Source organism: Neofelis nebulosa, chromosome 1 (assembly GCF_028018385.1).
Source record: "Neofelis nebulosa isolate mNeoNeb1 chromosome 1, mNeoNeb1.pri, whole genome shotgun sequence".
NCBI classification, from domain to species: Eukaryota; Metazoa; Chordata; class Mammalia; order Carnivora; family Felidae; genus Neofelis; species Neofelis nebulosa.
The window spans coordinates 111,447,529-111,463,921 of record NC_080782.1 but is presented as its reverse complement, the minus strand read 5'-3'; the positions used below and the strand labels follow the sequence as shown (position 1 = coordinate 111,463,921).

At 36.2% G+C, this 16,393-nt stretch overlaps 1 protein-coding gene across 4 annotated transcripts in view; it reads right to left on the bottom strand.

The window, feature by feature from the left end:
- Positions 1 to 1,616: 1,616 nt before the first annotated feature.
- The window catches only part of ERCC8 (ERCC excision repair 8, CSA ubiquitin ligase complex subunit), a 62,950-nt gene continuing 48,173 nt past the window's right edge, over positions 1,617 to 16,393 (bottom strand). For all 4 annotated transcript variants that reach the window (XM_058731710.1, XM_058731713.1, XM_058731727.1 and 1 more), the window contains 2 exons: positions 10,978 to 11,058; positions 1,617 to 2,282 (listed from right to left, as the gene is read on the bottom strand). In XM_058731710.1, coding sequence (XP_058587693.1) covers positions 2,214 to 2,282; positions 10,978 to 11,058 — 150 coding nt within the window. In that variant the 3' untranslated portion in view covers positions 1,617 to 2,213. The remainder of the gene's footprint in view (positions 2,283 to 10,977; positions 11,059 to 16,393) is intronic.

Below are 16,393 nucleotides of genomic sequence, written 5' to 3'. Positions count from 1 at the left end.
TATATCAGTAAGTAATTTAGGACCAGCACTGTGTTTGCTAGACTGGTATTTGCTTAGTATCTAAGACTGAAAGTCCCTGTTTTTTTCCCCTGGGCTTGTGACTACCTATAGTGGCAGTCATTTTTCCTTTGTTTTCTCCCTTTTTCAGGCTTTTGCCCTCTGAAGATTCAGTTTTCACTTTCTTTTTCTGGCTGATAAGAGGAAAAGCAGGACCCAGGTATCTCTAGGCAACTTTTCCCTGGGATGGCCCAGTGCACAGAATAATCAGTCCTTGCCTCACACTCCCACCTTTTAAAAAACAGAATCCTTTAGAAGGACTTGTATTTCTAGGCAGCTCAATTTTTTATCTTTCTTTCTTTTTTTAAATCTTCTAAATGTTGTCCAATAAGCTCCCGGTGGTCTTGAGTGGTGTCTGTTGTGAGCCACAGCGCCCTTGTCCAGGACGTCCCAATCAACCTTAGAGGAGCTACAGTCCACAACTTGGAGAACAATGGTGGCATCAACTTTACCTGTAACATTTTTTTGTTTTGAGCATGAGATGCTTTGCATGCTGATAAGCAGCATCTCTTAAGAGCTTTCCTTTCCTCCCCCTTTTCATTAAACAGTGTATATTTATAGAATTCCAGAGATGGGACCTCTTACAACCCAGTGGTTACAGGAACAACTCACTTAAGACAGCAGCAAGTGGATGCAGACGATTATGCCCTAGACACTAGGTACTTCCATCTCCATGACTCAGATGGCCTCACTGCTGGTCAGTGCTACCCAGTCAATGGATTCAACTCCCATGGCACTGGGAGGGTGGTCACCCCTAATGCCCTTCGGAGGGAATTTTCTGTCCTGGACTCCGGGTGGTCCACCAACATGGGGAAATACATCAAGTGTTCCCTTTAGATTGGGATATCAGGGCAATACCCAACAACAACAAAAACAACGCAAAGCAGAAGCCACCAAGCTGCAAGTGCACCAAAATCAGGGGTGCCCTTTCAGGCAGGGGCTACTGACTGTTAGATATAGTTTTAAGCCAAGAGCAGTTTAAGGACATATCATTCCCATTTGGTGTCAAATCACCCAGCTTGTTGTGCCAACTGTGTTAAGATTTTTATGTGGGATTTGTTCTCAGCAGGTATGGTAAGATATACAGACACAGAGAAGACGGTCATAATGGAAGAAGTTTATACTCACAAATCCCTAAAACCAGGAGACCTGGCACACCATGCTATGCAGGGCCACAGGAGAAGGGCCAGGGTTGGTTAGGAGGCCTCCTCTCAAAGGGAAGGGCAAAGAATGGGTCAAAGCCTTTATTGGAATTTTTGTGGGAAGGATTGAGCGAGGCAGGGTAGGTATACCAAGTTTAGTGTTGGATAGTTTGAATGATTTCAGTAGACTGTGGCATACAAGGGTGGCTCTAGGGTGAATTAGGGCAGGGAGAATATTGCCTTGGTGTATGAGGGTTGGGGATATGGACTCTGGCTTGGTTGGTTTGTATATGAAAGGCAGGCTCCCAAGGGAGTCCTGTGTTATCCCTAGGAATTAGCTAGTCTTGGGAGAGGGCAGTGTCACCAGGATCAAGGCCCCAAAGGCCAGAGTATAAGGAATACAGAAAATAACAAAAATATAGACAAATGCTTATTTATACCAAATGACAAGGACTCCTATGAGCTGTAACTGGAAACAAAATCAAGACAGAACTGTATACATTCCATTTTTGCAAAATAAAAATACTTCCCCATCTATGTCTATATAGGTCCATATAGGATTGTAAAATGTGAAAGAACACACACACATACTTGGTTAATAATGTGGACTGCCATCAGGGATCGGGAGAGAGATGCTCATGTGGGAGGAGAGGAATTTCCATGACAGCAACAACATGCCAAACATCCCATTATGTAAAATTATGTTATAAAAAGATGCATGGAAGAATGGCCACCAAAATGTTAGTAGTAGTTACCTTAGGGTGATATGGTTCCAGGTGACTGTTCAAAAGTCATTTGAATTATTTACAATGAGCATGTATATTTATGGAACTAGAAAGAAGCAATACAGTTATTTGTGGCTTAGAGGAAGACTTCTTTTTAAATTAAAAAAGAAATTCCAATTTTAATGATAATTTAGCTGTCACTGGACAGTTAAGAAAACAATACCCACACAACACAGTCGCATTTTAAAAGTTTCATCAACAGAGACACAGAAGTACTCAGGATTGATGGTCATCCTTCTTCATCACTGCTGCTCCATGCATCTTCAAATGCTGGATTTAACTGTGGTTTGGTTGTAGGCTATAAAAGGGAAGGAAAAGGAAAATTTGATTGTCTTACCTCATAATTTTAAGCTCACAATAGTTATGAAATATATCAAATGAAAAGCAATTACACTATTTTGAAAGTAAATAAAATAAATTGTTCATTTAAAATAAAATACAATGTATGTGGGCATTATGAACCAAATTTGTGTCTTCTTCTGCAGCTTTTACATTTGCTACAAGAAACACCCCACATACAATGTAAGGCAATGTAGCTTCATTTTAAATAGGCCAGAATTTATCCAAATTATCTGTGTTTCCTTCAAAGTAGTCACCTTACAAACATACATAAATGCATTTATGTATATACCATGACACTGCTATGTTTCTGCACATCTTTGGAATTATGTGAAGAAGACAGCACATTAACATCCATGTTAATGGATGCTAAGAATGGACTCAGGTCTACAGTCTGACCTGATAGCCCAAGATATTAATGTTGGCAACTTTTTATTATTTAAGTGGACTTGACTTTATAAATAAGCAAATATCCATATAAGGGGAATAAGATGTTCATCAAACTAAGTAACACCATCTTTGGTCCGAAGACCAAAGTTATTAAGTAGTGAGGTTTGTTTGTTTGTTTGTTTATTTAGATAGCTGGTAAAGTAGTTCAGAAGTATATGCAAAATGTGTCAAAAATGGTAACATATTTGTCATTAGCATATAGGTTTTCCAGGGAGTTTTCTTTTCAAGATAACATGCATTTGGATGGTGTTTATTTAAAACAACAAAACAGGGGTGCCTAGGTGGCTCAGTTGGTTAAGCATCTGACTCTTGATTTTGGCTCAGATCATGAGCTCATGGTTTGTGAGACGGAGCCATGAGTAGGGCTCTGCTGACAGTGCGGAGCATGCTTGGGATTCTCTCTCTCTCTCCCTCTCTCTCTGTACCTCCCCCACTTGTGCTTGCTCTTTCTCTCTCATTCAAAATAAAAATATATATATATATATATATATATATATATATATATATATATATATATATAAAATAAAACAACAAAACATCACAGTATTCTTATAAGTTTAGAGTTGTACCTAATAAAAGTAATCAGCAATTAGAGGAATATTAATTATCTGTGACATTTCAAATCAATTCACTTTCTGAGCAAAGTTTTTGTTTTTGTTTTTATTTTTTTTAATGTTTGTTTATTTTTGAGAGAGAGTGAGCAGGGGAGGGGTGGAGAGAGAGGGAGACACAGAATCTGAAGCAGGCTCCAGGTTCCAAGCTATCAGCACAGAGACTGATGTGGGGCTTGAACTCACGAACCGTGAGATCATGACCTGAGCCAAACTTGGACGCTTGACTGAGCAACACATGTGCCCCATGAAGAAAGTTTTTGAATAGCAAACTTCCTATTCTGGGGCAAATGACTCAAGGGCTTTAAGAAGGTCTCATTTTTTTGAGTATCTGGGTATTATGAACCAAATTTGTGTCTTATTCTGCAGCTTTTACATTTGCTACAAGTGTGTTCAGACCCCAAACCCAATAATGTATTAGCACCAAGGCTACTCTTAAATAATTTGAGATAGTGCCTTGTACAACATACAGCAATGTTTTATGTTAAGAGCAACCCCTGTGTCTAAGCATGCTCATCACCTTTTTGATATGATGACTTAGAATCTTATAAACAATGTTAACAGTAGAAAAGTGAGCATTTCCAGTAAATTCCCCAAGTATCTATCAGTCAGGATAGTTAGAAAATGACATATTAATTTAAGTATTCTTTATGGCTGTTAAAGCTATAGATCAGAATCTATTACTAAACCTAATGTTTGCTATTGTCACCATTATTAAACCTTATGTTGGCTATCATCACTTAGTTGTATAAACAAAATTCCATTATATCTCAAATGTCCAGATAAAAAAACTATTGCCAAACCTCAGCTATCTATCAGCAGTCCACTGATATGCAGTCGATGATTGTACCACACTGAAGTCTGTTCATTTATTTTTTCATACAAATGTTCACTGAATTTCCTATCTTCCTAGGTTTATAATTTAACTATTAGGTTGTTTAGTGAGTGTTAATTTAAAGATGTATATCTCTTAACTATAGAGAACAAACTGATGGTTAACAGAGGAGAGGTGGATGCAGGGATGGGTGAAATAGGTGAAGGGGATTAAAAGTACGCTTATCATGATGAGCAATGAGCAATATATAGAATTGTTGAATCACTATGTTGTACACCTGAAACTAACATAACACTGTATGTTAACTATACTGGAACTAAAATTTAAAAAATAAAGATGTATTGTCCTTGGGGGTTAGGTGATTTCTTCTCCCCTACTCTATCTTTAGAAGTCTTTAACTCTGCCTTAGATATGTCCTCAAAATGTCCCTTAGTGGATAAGCCACACAAAGGTCATGCCTCCTAACTCTACTATGGAAGCCCAAGATATAACTTATTAGATATTTAAATTTCATTTGAAGACTCAAGAGAGATGCAAAATTACATTTTATTGTAAGTTATTGTTATTACAGTGAACAAAGAAGCGAAAATAATTATGTGAAAATTGAAATGAAATACTGATCAATTTTGATAAATACTGTACTAATACACAAATACTATAAATTTTACTGTTTATAGTAGTAAAGGATAATATAAATGCATTACAGTACTATCATTACAGTTACATTTTATTGCTAGAAACATCACCAATAAGACACACTTGTAATTAAAAGCTATAGTAGAAATGTTGTATATAGATATGGTACCCATATTATTGTTTGCGACTCACAGATGCAGTATAGCTACCATCTATTATTTAAGCTTTCTCTGTAACATCTGCTAGTGGACATCCTTTCCATGCTTGAACATATATATCCCCCTCAACCTCACCAGGTTGCCTGCTCTACTGACAGATCATTGTAAATGTTATGGAGATAGAAAACCATGATTTAGAGTGGATCTAGTCCAGGTCCAAATAATGGGAAAGGAGAAGAAAACCAAACCTTACATCTACCCCATATACACCTTGATATATAATAAATTTCTTATTGGTCATTACTGGAAATCCTCTACAGACAGAGTACAGGGCTGTCTATGTCGGCAAGTGATTTTATAGTCACCCCTGAAAAACAGGACTTTGAACTATGTAAGTCCACTTATATGCAGATTTTTTTGGATAAATACAGTACAGTATTGTTCTGTTTTTTTAGTTTATTTTGAGACAGTGCATGGGAGGGGCAGAGAAGGAGAGCGAGAGAGAGAGAGAGTTCCAAGCAGGCTCTGCACTGTCAGTGTGGAGCCCAATGTGGGATTCAAACTCATGAACCGTGAGATCATGACCTGAGCTAAATCAAGAGTCAGATGCTCAACCGACTAAGCCACCCAGGTGCCTCATACAGTACAATACTGTAAATGTATTTTATCTTCCTTATGATTTTCTTAAAAGCATTTTATTTTCTCTAGCTTACTTTATTGTAAAAATACAGTTTATTATACATATACAAAATACATGTTAACTGACCGTTTTATGTTATGGGTAAGGCTTCCGATCAACAGTTGTCTATTAGTAGATAAGCTATGAAGGACTCAAAAGTTACATAAGGATTTTTAATTGCATGGGGGTGTGTGTCAGTATCTGAATCCCCCTGAATGTTTAGGGTCAACTGTATATATCTACAAAGTGGTAAATATAACATCTATGTACTGTATGACTATCAAAATAAAGTAAGATTCTTTAAAAAATTTTTTTTTAATGTTTATTTCTTTTCGATAGAGAGAGATAGAGTGTGAGCAGGGGAAGGGCAGATAGAGAAGGAGAGACACAAAATCTAAAGCAGGCTCCAGGTTCTGAGTTTATAGCACAGAACCCTACCCAGGGCTTGAACTCACGAACTGTGAGATCATGACCTAAGCTGAACTTGGATGCTTAACCAACTGAGCCACCCAGGCACCCCAAAATACAAAATCAATGTACAGAAATCAGTTGCATTTCTATATACCAATAATGAAATAACAGAGAAATCGAGAAATTGATCCCATTTACAATTGTACCAAGAACCATAAAATACCTAGGAATAAACCTAACCAAAGATGTAAAAGATATGTATGCTGAAAACTATGGAAAACTTATGAAAGAAACTGAATGCACAAAGATATGGAAAAACATTCCAAGATCATGGATTGGAAGAACAAATACTGTTAAAATGTCAATACTACCCAAAGCAATCTACACATTCAATGCAATCCCAATCAAAACTGCACCGGCATTCTTCTCAAAGCTAGAACAAACAATTCTAAAATTTGTATGGAACCAGAGAAGACCCTGAATAGCCAAAGTAATGTTGAAAAAGAAAACCAAAATGGGAGGCATCACAATCCCAGACTTTACCCTCTAGTACAAAGCTGTAATCATTAAGACAGTATGGTATTGGCACAAAAACACATAGACCAATGGAATAGAATAGAGAACCCCGAATTGGACCCACAAATGTATGGCCAACTAATCTTTGACAAAGCAGGAAAGAATATCCAATGGAAAAAAGACAGTCTCTTTAACAAATGGTGGTGGGAGAACTGGACAGCAACATGCAGAAGAGAAATTGGACCACTTTCTTACACCATGCAGAAAAATAAACTCAAAATGGATGAAAGACCTAACTGTGAGACGAAACCACCAAAACCCTGGAGAAGAAAACAGGCAACAACCTCTTTGACATCAGCTGCAGCAATTTCTTGCTCAACATGTCTCCAAAAGCAAGGGAAATAAAAGCAAAAATGAACTATTGGGACCTCATCAAGACGAAAAGCTTCTGCACTGCAAAGGAAACAATTAACAAAACTAAAAGGCAACGGATGGAATGGGAGAAAATATTTGCAAGTGACGTATCAGATAAAGGGCTAGTATCCAAAATCTATAAAGAATTTACCAAACTCCAACACCCGAAAAAACAAATAATCCAGTGAAGAAATGGGCAGGAGACATGAATAGACACTTTTCCAAAGAAGTCATCCAGATGGCAAACAGACATATGAAAAGATACTCAACATCACTCATCATCAGGGAAATTGAAATCAAAACCACATTGAGATACCACCTCACACCGGTCAGGGGGTGAAAAGTAACAACTCAGGAAACAACAGATGTTGGCTAGGATGTGGAGAAAGGCTAACCCTCTTGCACTTTTGGTGTGAATGCAAACTGGTGCAGCTGCACTGGAAAAGAGTATGAAAGTTCCTCAAAAAATTAAAAATAGATCTACCCTATGACCTAGCAATAGTACTACCAGGAATTTATCCAAAGGACACAGGAGTGCTGATTCACAGGGGCAGATGTACCCCAGTGTTTATAGCAGCACTTTCAACAATAGCCAAATTATGGAAAGAGCCCAAACGTGCATCAACTGATGAATGGATAAAGAAGACGTGGTTTATATATACAATGGAATACTACTTGGCAATGAGAAAGAATGAAATCCTGCCATTTGCAACAATGTGGATGGAACTAGAGGATATTATGCTAAGTGAAATAAGTCAGTCAAAGAAAGAAATAGATCATATGTTTTCACTCATATGTGGAACTTGAGAAACTTAACAGAAGACCTTGGGGGAAGGGGAAAAAATAGTTACCGAGAGGAAGGAAGGTAAACCATAAGAGACTCTTAAATACAGAGAACAAACTGAGGGTTGATGGAGGGGGGGGTAAGGAGAGGGGAAAATGTGTAATGGGCACTGAGGAGGGCATTTGTTGGGATGAGCACTGGATGTTGTATGGAAGTGATGAATTACGGGAATCTACTCCCAAAACCAAGAACACACTGTATGCACTGTATGTTAGCTAACTTGACAATAAATTACATTAAGAAAATAAATAAATAAGCAAACAAACAAACAAACTTAAAAAAATAAAGTATGATTCTTGATGAGAGGTCAGATTTAAACTATAATGTAGCCACCTTATAGGTCTTAGGCAGGGAAAAATGGTTAGGAGTTATATAGGCTTGCCTTGACCATGACCAAGTTTTAGGAAAAGAGGGCAAAAGGAAGGCAGAGTACTCAGCATATAAAAAAACCACCTGCCACTTAAATAATACATTAATCTATGCTTAAGATCATAAAACCTGTCTCTATTACCCAAGGCCCTCCAATTTCTTATGGTAGCTAAATTCCTCCTCTATTTTGGATATCAGAAGAAATACCTTTAAGGGATTATATGTTGGTTGATAGGGAAATAAATCTAATCTCAAGGGTGGATTTGAAAGGAAACTGAAGAACAATCTGCTTCATGATTCTGGTATTTGGTGATACCATAAACCTGTCCCTGATCCATAATGGATGGCAGAACAGGGATTCAAACCCAGTTACCAGTATTATTATTAGTTTACCTAAAACTGAAGACTAAGTGAGTGTGTGTGTACGTATGTGTGTCTGTGTTCTGTTTTGAAGCATATTACTGCACATTTCTTGGAAACTGCAGCATCATTTATTTGATAGCTGAGATACAAACACTTAAAAATATGAGTTAAATAGTAAATACACATGTGAGGAGTAGGGTTTGGTGAAGATGGACTTCTCTTCTGGGATCTGCATCATGATCACAGTCATGTGCTACCTACATTCACAGGAATCTTTTGAACTAAAGTTTTGTGAAAATAATCTTAGCACATACCATTTTATGAAAATGATGTCTACCTTAAAGCGTATAAACAGATTTTAAAAGACAAGGTTTTATTGCTCTAAAACTTAAATATAAGGCTAACTTGTTTTTCGGGCATCTCTATTTGCTTTCCTACTTCAGTTTAATTTCCTATATGCAAAAATCCTTCTAGATGAGGAGTTCAAACTATCACTACAACTACATAGTAAGAAATAAATAAGCCACCAGAGGCAAAGACTACCTTCATAAATTAAGCAATTTAGTTTTCTTCTAATATCCTTTCTCCATATGTAAGTCATAGATTTAATTTATTTTTATTGTTTTCATTTGGTAAATGATTGTTATACTTCCTAACATAGGCTGTAGTGTTTTAACTTGGATTTAATGTACACAGTAATTCCCAAACAGCAGGACACAGCAATTAAATAATGCAATATAAATGGCTATACTAAAGTATTTGGCCATATAAGCTTGCTACAGAAGAGCATCCAGTCATTTAAAAGCAGCTGTACACTAAAACTAATCAAAGCCATAATAAACCAAATTAGACATGTGGTGAAATCTGACAATATCCATACAGCATTTGGCCAGGTGCTTGAAGATTCATCTTGCGTTTTTCTTCTCTTTCATTTGGATTAGGGCCAAAAGAAAATAATTCACTGGCTTTCCACTGCAGTAAACCAAAGCAGTTGCAAATTTAGGTATGAAATATATTTTTTCAATAGCTGCTAAATGGCATCAACTACCCCCATAAAAACTCATTTCCATGTGATTTGGAGAGTCATGTTTTCATAAAGGAACTAAATATATGAAAGATATTTTCAGAATTTTAAACTTGCTCTATCAATAACTTTCATCTCCATTTAGGATGCTTTGTTTTTATACTATGACTTGGTAAGATTAAGTCAAGGTGTTTCTAACTGAATTATTTATATTTTCAACTTTAAAACATTATATACGTAAATGTTGGTTTTAGATATCTGACTTCTTGTATCCTAAAACTTAAGATAAACAGGGATGATTAACAGTGCTTAGTAAAAGAATCTTTGGTGGGAAAGATATCACTTTTGGCAGGGTAATACAGAGTAAAAAAAATACAGAAGCTACTACCTAATAAGACCAGGGAGCATGTCCTATTCATCTTTGTTTACATACTGCATTTTTTAAAAGTTAATTAATTTATTTAGAGAAAGAGAGAGCATGCACATGTGTATGCACACAAGCGGGGGAGGGGCTTATGTGACATAGGGGTTGAAGTGAACACAGAAAAATCCCAAGCAGATTCCACACCATCGGTGCAGAGCATGATGCGGGGCTTCAACTCACGAACTGTGAGATCATGACCTGAGCCAAGATCAAGAGTTGGAGGCTTAATCGACTGTGCCATCTAGGCATCCCTACCTACTACATTTTATTCCCATGATCATAGGTCATATTTATACCAATTTATACTACTAACAGACTGCTCTTAGGAGTGTAAGTTGGTAAAATTTGAGAGTGTGAATAAAGAGGCTTAAAAATGTTGTATACGGTAACTCAAGAGATAAAGTCTACTTCTAGGAATTTAACCAAATAAGCAATCAGAAATATAAACAATTTATGAACAGATATTTACCTTGATTTGTTTATAATTATTAAAAGAAATGTATCCTAATATGTAAATATTTAAGTAAATTGTGATATATAGATGAAAGCATGCTATATTATTAAAAAAAATTTACGAAGAGTTATTAATGACATGGAAAAAAGACTCATTATTGAGTGAAGTAGAATGCCAAGTCCTATGTCCAAGTATATTAACTATGTTTAAAAAAAAACACATATGCATAGGGAAAAAAAAAACAATGAAATAAATAAAAGTTTTAATAGTAATTCAATTTTAGAAATTTATGTCATTCTTTCAATATTTTTTCTGGATTTTCCAAATGTGTTATAACAGGCAAATTATTTTCAGTCTGAAAACAGCAAGAAATACCTTAAAAGTCTCTCTCATATGAACCAAATTAATAAAACTACTTTCTGTATGATTTACAAGTCACTGTATAAGTTGTATAAATATGACTTACCTCATCATTATCAGGAACTGGTTCATATAAGGATGGAACCCAAGCAAGTATATTGCAGTCTCTGCTACCACTATAAAGTTCCTATAACACAGAAAGGAAACGTGATTGTGGGTCAATTTAAAGCTGGTGCCAATCTGAAATGAACTAGGTCATTTAAATAATTAATTCTTACGTTAGGCCAATTAGATTAATTGTATTTCTACTCCCCAAAGAAAGTGAGCTGATGCCCTTTGTTTGCTTACTTAAGATGCAGTAAAGCCGTGTTCTGTATTTTAAAATATTGTTAGGATATGTCAGAGCTTGCTAATGTGAAAATTTCACAAAAAGATTCAACAACCTAGTGTTGAGTATCAATCATAGTATTCATTTACTTCAAGTGTCAGAGTAGAAAGAGGGAAAAAAAAATGGAATTAAGAGTTTGTCCTTCTCTGCTAACAAATGAATTTTAATAAGAACATCAATAAAGAAACCGTGTGAGTTTCTAGCTAATAGGCCAGAAGTTCACAAAAAATATTATTTAGCTATTTAGCTGCCTAACTAGCTACTGTTCAACAGAAGAGCTTTAAGAACCATATGCCATGCTTTTAAGAAGTTTCTTTTATAAGGGAAAGCTTGGGCTGATGCACAGTCTGTCAATGTCTTTATGAATATGCTGTTTACACACGCCTGAACAATGTTCATTCCCTTCCCCAAAAGAACTTAAAGAATGGGGCATCTGGGTGGCTCAGTGGGTTAAGCATCCGACTTTGGCTTAGGTCATTACCTCATGGTTCATGAGTTTGAGCTCCATGTTGGGATCTGTGCTCACAGCTCAGAGCCTGGAGCCTGCTTCTGATTCTGTGTCTCCCTCTCTCTATGCCCCTCCCCTTCTCATGCTTTCTCTCACTCAAAAATAAATAAAAACATTAAAAAAAATTTAAGAACTTAAGGAATGTCATATTGCTAGTACTAAAAACATTCCTATGGGGCAGTGAAATAGATACTCTCATATGAAGATGGTATAAATTGGCATGATCTTTTTGGAGAAGGGAATCTCAATACATGTCAAAAGTTTTTGTATGCATTTCTAAATTTTTTTTAACATTTACTTATTTTTGAGAGACAGAGAGAGACAGAGCACAAGGAGAAGAGGGAGACACAGAATCCAAAGCAGGGTCCAGCTCCGAGCTGTCAGCACAGAGCCCGACGCAGGGCTTGAACTCACAAACTGCGAGATCATGACCTGAGATGAAGTCGGTCGCTTAACTGACTGAGCCACCCGGGTGCCCCTGTATGTGTTTCTAAGAAGTCATGCCAAAGACATGCATGAAACCCAAGGATATTGGCAGTATTATATTTAAATAACAAAATATGGAAATAAATGTCCAAGAGTAGGGTTAATGGTTTATATATAAATTTATGTTGCATTCATAAGATGGTATATTATATAACCATTACATTTGCTTTTATTTTTTTTTAATTTACATCCAAATTAGTTAGCATATAGTGCAACAATGATTTTAGGAGTAGATTCCTTAACGCCCCTTACCCATTTAGCCCATCCTCCTTCCCACACCCCCTCCAGTAACCCTCTGTTTGTTCTCCATATTTATGAGTCTCTTATGTTTTGTCCCTCTCCCTGTTTTTATATTATTTTTGTTTCCCTTCCCTTATGTTCATCTGTTTTGTCTCTTAAAGTCCTCATATGAGTGAAGTCATATGATATTTGTCTTTCTCTGACTGACTAATTTCACTTAGCATAATACCCTCCAGTTCCATCCACGTAGTTGCAAATGGCAAGATTTGATTCTTTTTGATTGCTGAGTAATACTCCATTGTATGTGTGTGTGTGTGTGTGTGTGTGTGTGTGTGTGTGTGTGTGTATATATATACACACACACACACACACACATCTATATATATATATACACCACATCTTCTTTATCCATTCATTCATCGATGGACATTTGGGCCCTTTCCATACTTTGGCTATTGTTGATAGCGCTACTATAAACACTGGGTGCACGTGTCCCTCTGAAACAACACACCTGTATCCCGTGGATAAATACCTAGTAGTGCAATTGCTGGGTCATAGGGTAGTTCTATTTTTAGTTTTTTGAGGAACCTCCATACTGTTTTCCAGAGTGGCTGCACCAGCTTGCATTCCCACCAACAATGCAAAAGAGATCCTCTTTCTCTGCATCCTCACCAACATCTGTTGTTGCCTGAGTTGTTAATGTTAGCCATTCTGACAGGTGTCAGGTGGTATCTCATTGTGGTTTCCATTTGTATTTCCCTGATGATGAGTGATGTTGAGCATTTTTTCATGTGTTGGTTGGCCATCTGGATGTCTTCTTTGGAGAAGTGTCTATTCATGTCTTTTGCCCATTTCTTCACTGGATTGTTTTTTGGGTGTTAAATTTGATAAGTTCTTTACAGATTTTGGATACTAACCCTTTATCTGATACGTCATTTGCAAATATCTTCTCCCATTCTGTCGGTTGCCTTTTAGTTTTGCTGATTGTTTCCTTCACTGTGCAGAAGCTTTTTATTTTGATGAGGTCCCAGTAGTTCATTTTTGCTTTTGTTTCCCTTACCTCCGGAGACAAGAGGCAAGAAGTTGAGTAAGTTGAGTAAGAAGTTGCTGTGGCCAAGATCAAAGAGGCTTTTGCCTGTTTTCTCCTCGAGGATTTTGATGGCTTCCTGTCTTACATTGAGGTCTTTCATCCATTTTGAGTTTATTTTTGTGAATGGTGTAAGAAAGTGGTCCAGGTTCATTCTTCTGCATGTCACTGTCCAGTTCTCCCAGCATCACTTGCTGAAGAGACTGTCTTTATTCCACTGGATATTCTTTCCTGCTTTGTCAAAGATTAGTTGGCCATAGGTATCTGGGTCCATTTCTGGGTTCTCTGTTCTGTTCTATTGATCTGAGTGTTCTTGTGCCAGTACCATACTGTCTTGATGATTACAACTTTGTAGTATAGCTTGAAGTCCGGGATTGTGATGCCTCCTGCTTTGGTTTTCTTTTTCAAGATTGCTTTGGCTATTCAAGGTCTTTTCTGGTTCCATACAAATTTTAGGATTGTTTGTTCTAGCTGTGTGAAGAATGCGGGTGTTATTTTGATAGGGATTGCGTTGAATGCTTTGGGTAGTATTGACATTTTAACAATATTTGTTCTTCCTCCATTACATTTGCTTTTTAAGAACATTTAACAACATGGGCAAATATTCAGTATCAACAGGCAAAAGGAGGATATAAACCAAAGAGTCATAGTGTGAGGGAAGAAAACTAGATGGACCTTCCACCAGGTATGCTTTGATTTTTCATTGAAGTAACCCTGAAAAAATTTTAAAAAGGGAACGGTGGTGGAAGAAGTCCTATCCCAATTATACAAACATTTGTAATAGTAAACTTTTTTCCTGCTCTGCTGGTGCAATTATTTATTTTTTTATTATTGTTCATCTCAAAAACTATTTGAAGCATGATACAATTAATATTTTTCTCAAAAAAAGAAGAAAGTTTCTAGATAAAAGGAAAATAAGATAATAAAATTATTTATAGGAAATATAAATATAAAAATATTAAAGTAAATTAGATTTAGCTGTACATTATCAAACTTCCCAAAGGGAACAAAATTCTATAGACTGCATTGTTAAATCTAGAATATATAGTTACACTAATTGTGGATGATGCAAAGATATTTTCAAATGTTCAGTGCCCTTGATCAATTTAATTTCCTGAGAAGGCAAGATACACACACACACACACACACACACACACACACACACACACACACATCTCTAAGGTAACTTGGTCAGATAAGTTTACAAGGCAATATGTGGTTAAGTATTGCCACACTGGTACAAAGGAAATTCTGTAGATGTTCAAAGAAGAGAGCTTACAAGAGATAGCACTTAAATTAGAATGACTAATAAAGACTTTAATTAAATGGAAAAAATTTGAAATACTGAAGTTTTGGGGATAAGTGTAGGTATTCATTTGGGAAATTAGATTAAAAAAAAAAAACTCAACATGTGAGAATAACTTGACAACCAGTCCTGTCAATCCTCAACAGTTGAGTATGTATTTCCTTTGAATAAAGAGATTCTCCTATACAATTACAATGTATCCAGCAAAATATAAAAATTCACCATGTATTACTGCCAGCTAATTCTTAGACTCCTTTCAAGTTTCACCAATTGTCTGAATAAATGTCCTTTATTGCAGAAGGGTCCACATTAAAGTCACAGGCTAGACTTGGTTGTGATGTCTCCTAACTTTCCTTCAGTCTGGAATAGTTCTTCACTCTTCCCATTGGCTTTCCTGGCATTGACAAATTTGAAGATACACACCAGTTATTTTGTGGAATGTCCTTCAAATTTTCTTGTTTCCTCATGCTTAAATTCAGGTGATGCAGCTTTGTCAGTACTATCACAGAAGGAATATCATGTAACTGGGTTACTAATTTTGATTATTTAATTAAGGTAATATATGTCAGGCTTCTTCAAGATAAAAGTACACATTTTACCTTTGCAATTAATATTTTGCAGGGAGGTACTCTGGGACTATGGCAATATCCCACTCCTCATTAGACTTCCAATTTATTAGTTTACTTACTTATACCTGAATGGATTCATGGATTCCTATTTTAGTCAATGGGTAAAATCCATTATTATCATTATCTATTTTGATGTTACATATATCTTGTTAGATTTTTATATTTATGATAGAATTACTATAAATATCAATTTTGTCTTCACATAGTACATTCTGTATAATATTTAATTTGGAAAAGGGTTCTGCTGCTAAATAGATGCAAAGTATTATCCTATTTTATTTTTGAGACTTATAATTATTTTCCTTTTCAAAAATCATAATAGATATGATGGGATAAGAGTTGGAAGCTTTCTGATATGCTGTAATGATTCAAATAGGAGTGCGCAACGCCTAGAGAAATGGTACTAGGAGGCAACTTGCCTCAGGTTCCTGGGTGTCCCAGATTGTCTCAGCTATTCCAGGAACTGGTGGGCATCAGTATCTTGGCACATTTCTAGTCCATTATAGGCACACCTGTTAAGAAGTTCTGATTTGGCGGAAAGCAATAATTTATAGTCAGGATACCCAGTTTAAAATCTTAGCTGTATCTCTATGTGGCTCTGCACAAGAACAGAGGTATAGTATTCTAAGAATTTCTTTGAATAGATAACCATGCTCTATGAATAATTACTTGCAGCTTGGGGCAAGTCTTGTCACTTCTCTGGTGTTTTAGTCTTCTCTCAGAAGTAAAACTAAATTAGAGCAGCACTAATGACAAAAGCCAAAGTATGGAAACAGTCCAAATTTCCATCAGCAAATGAACGGATAAAGAAGATGTGGTATATATATATATATATATAATGGAGTATTACTTGGAAATCAAAAAGAATGAAATCTCGC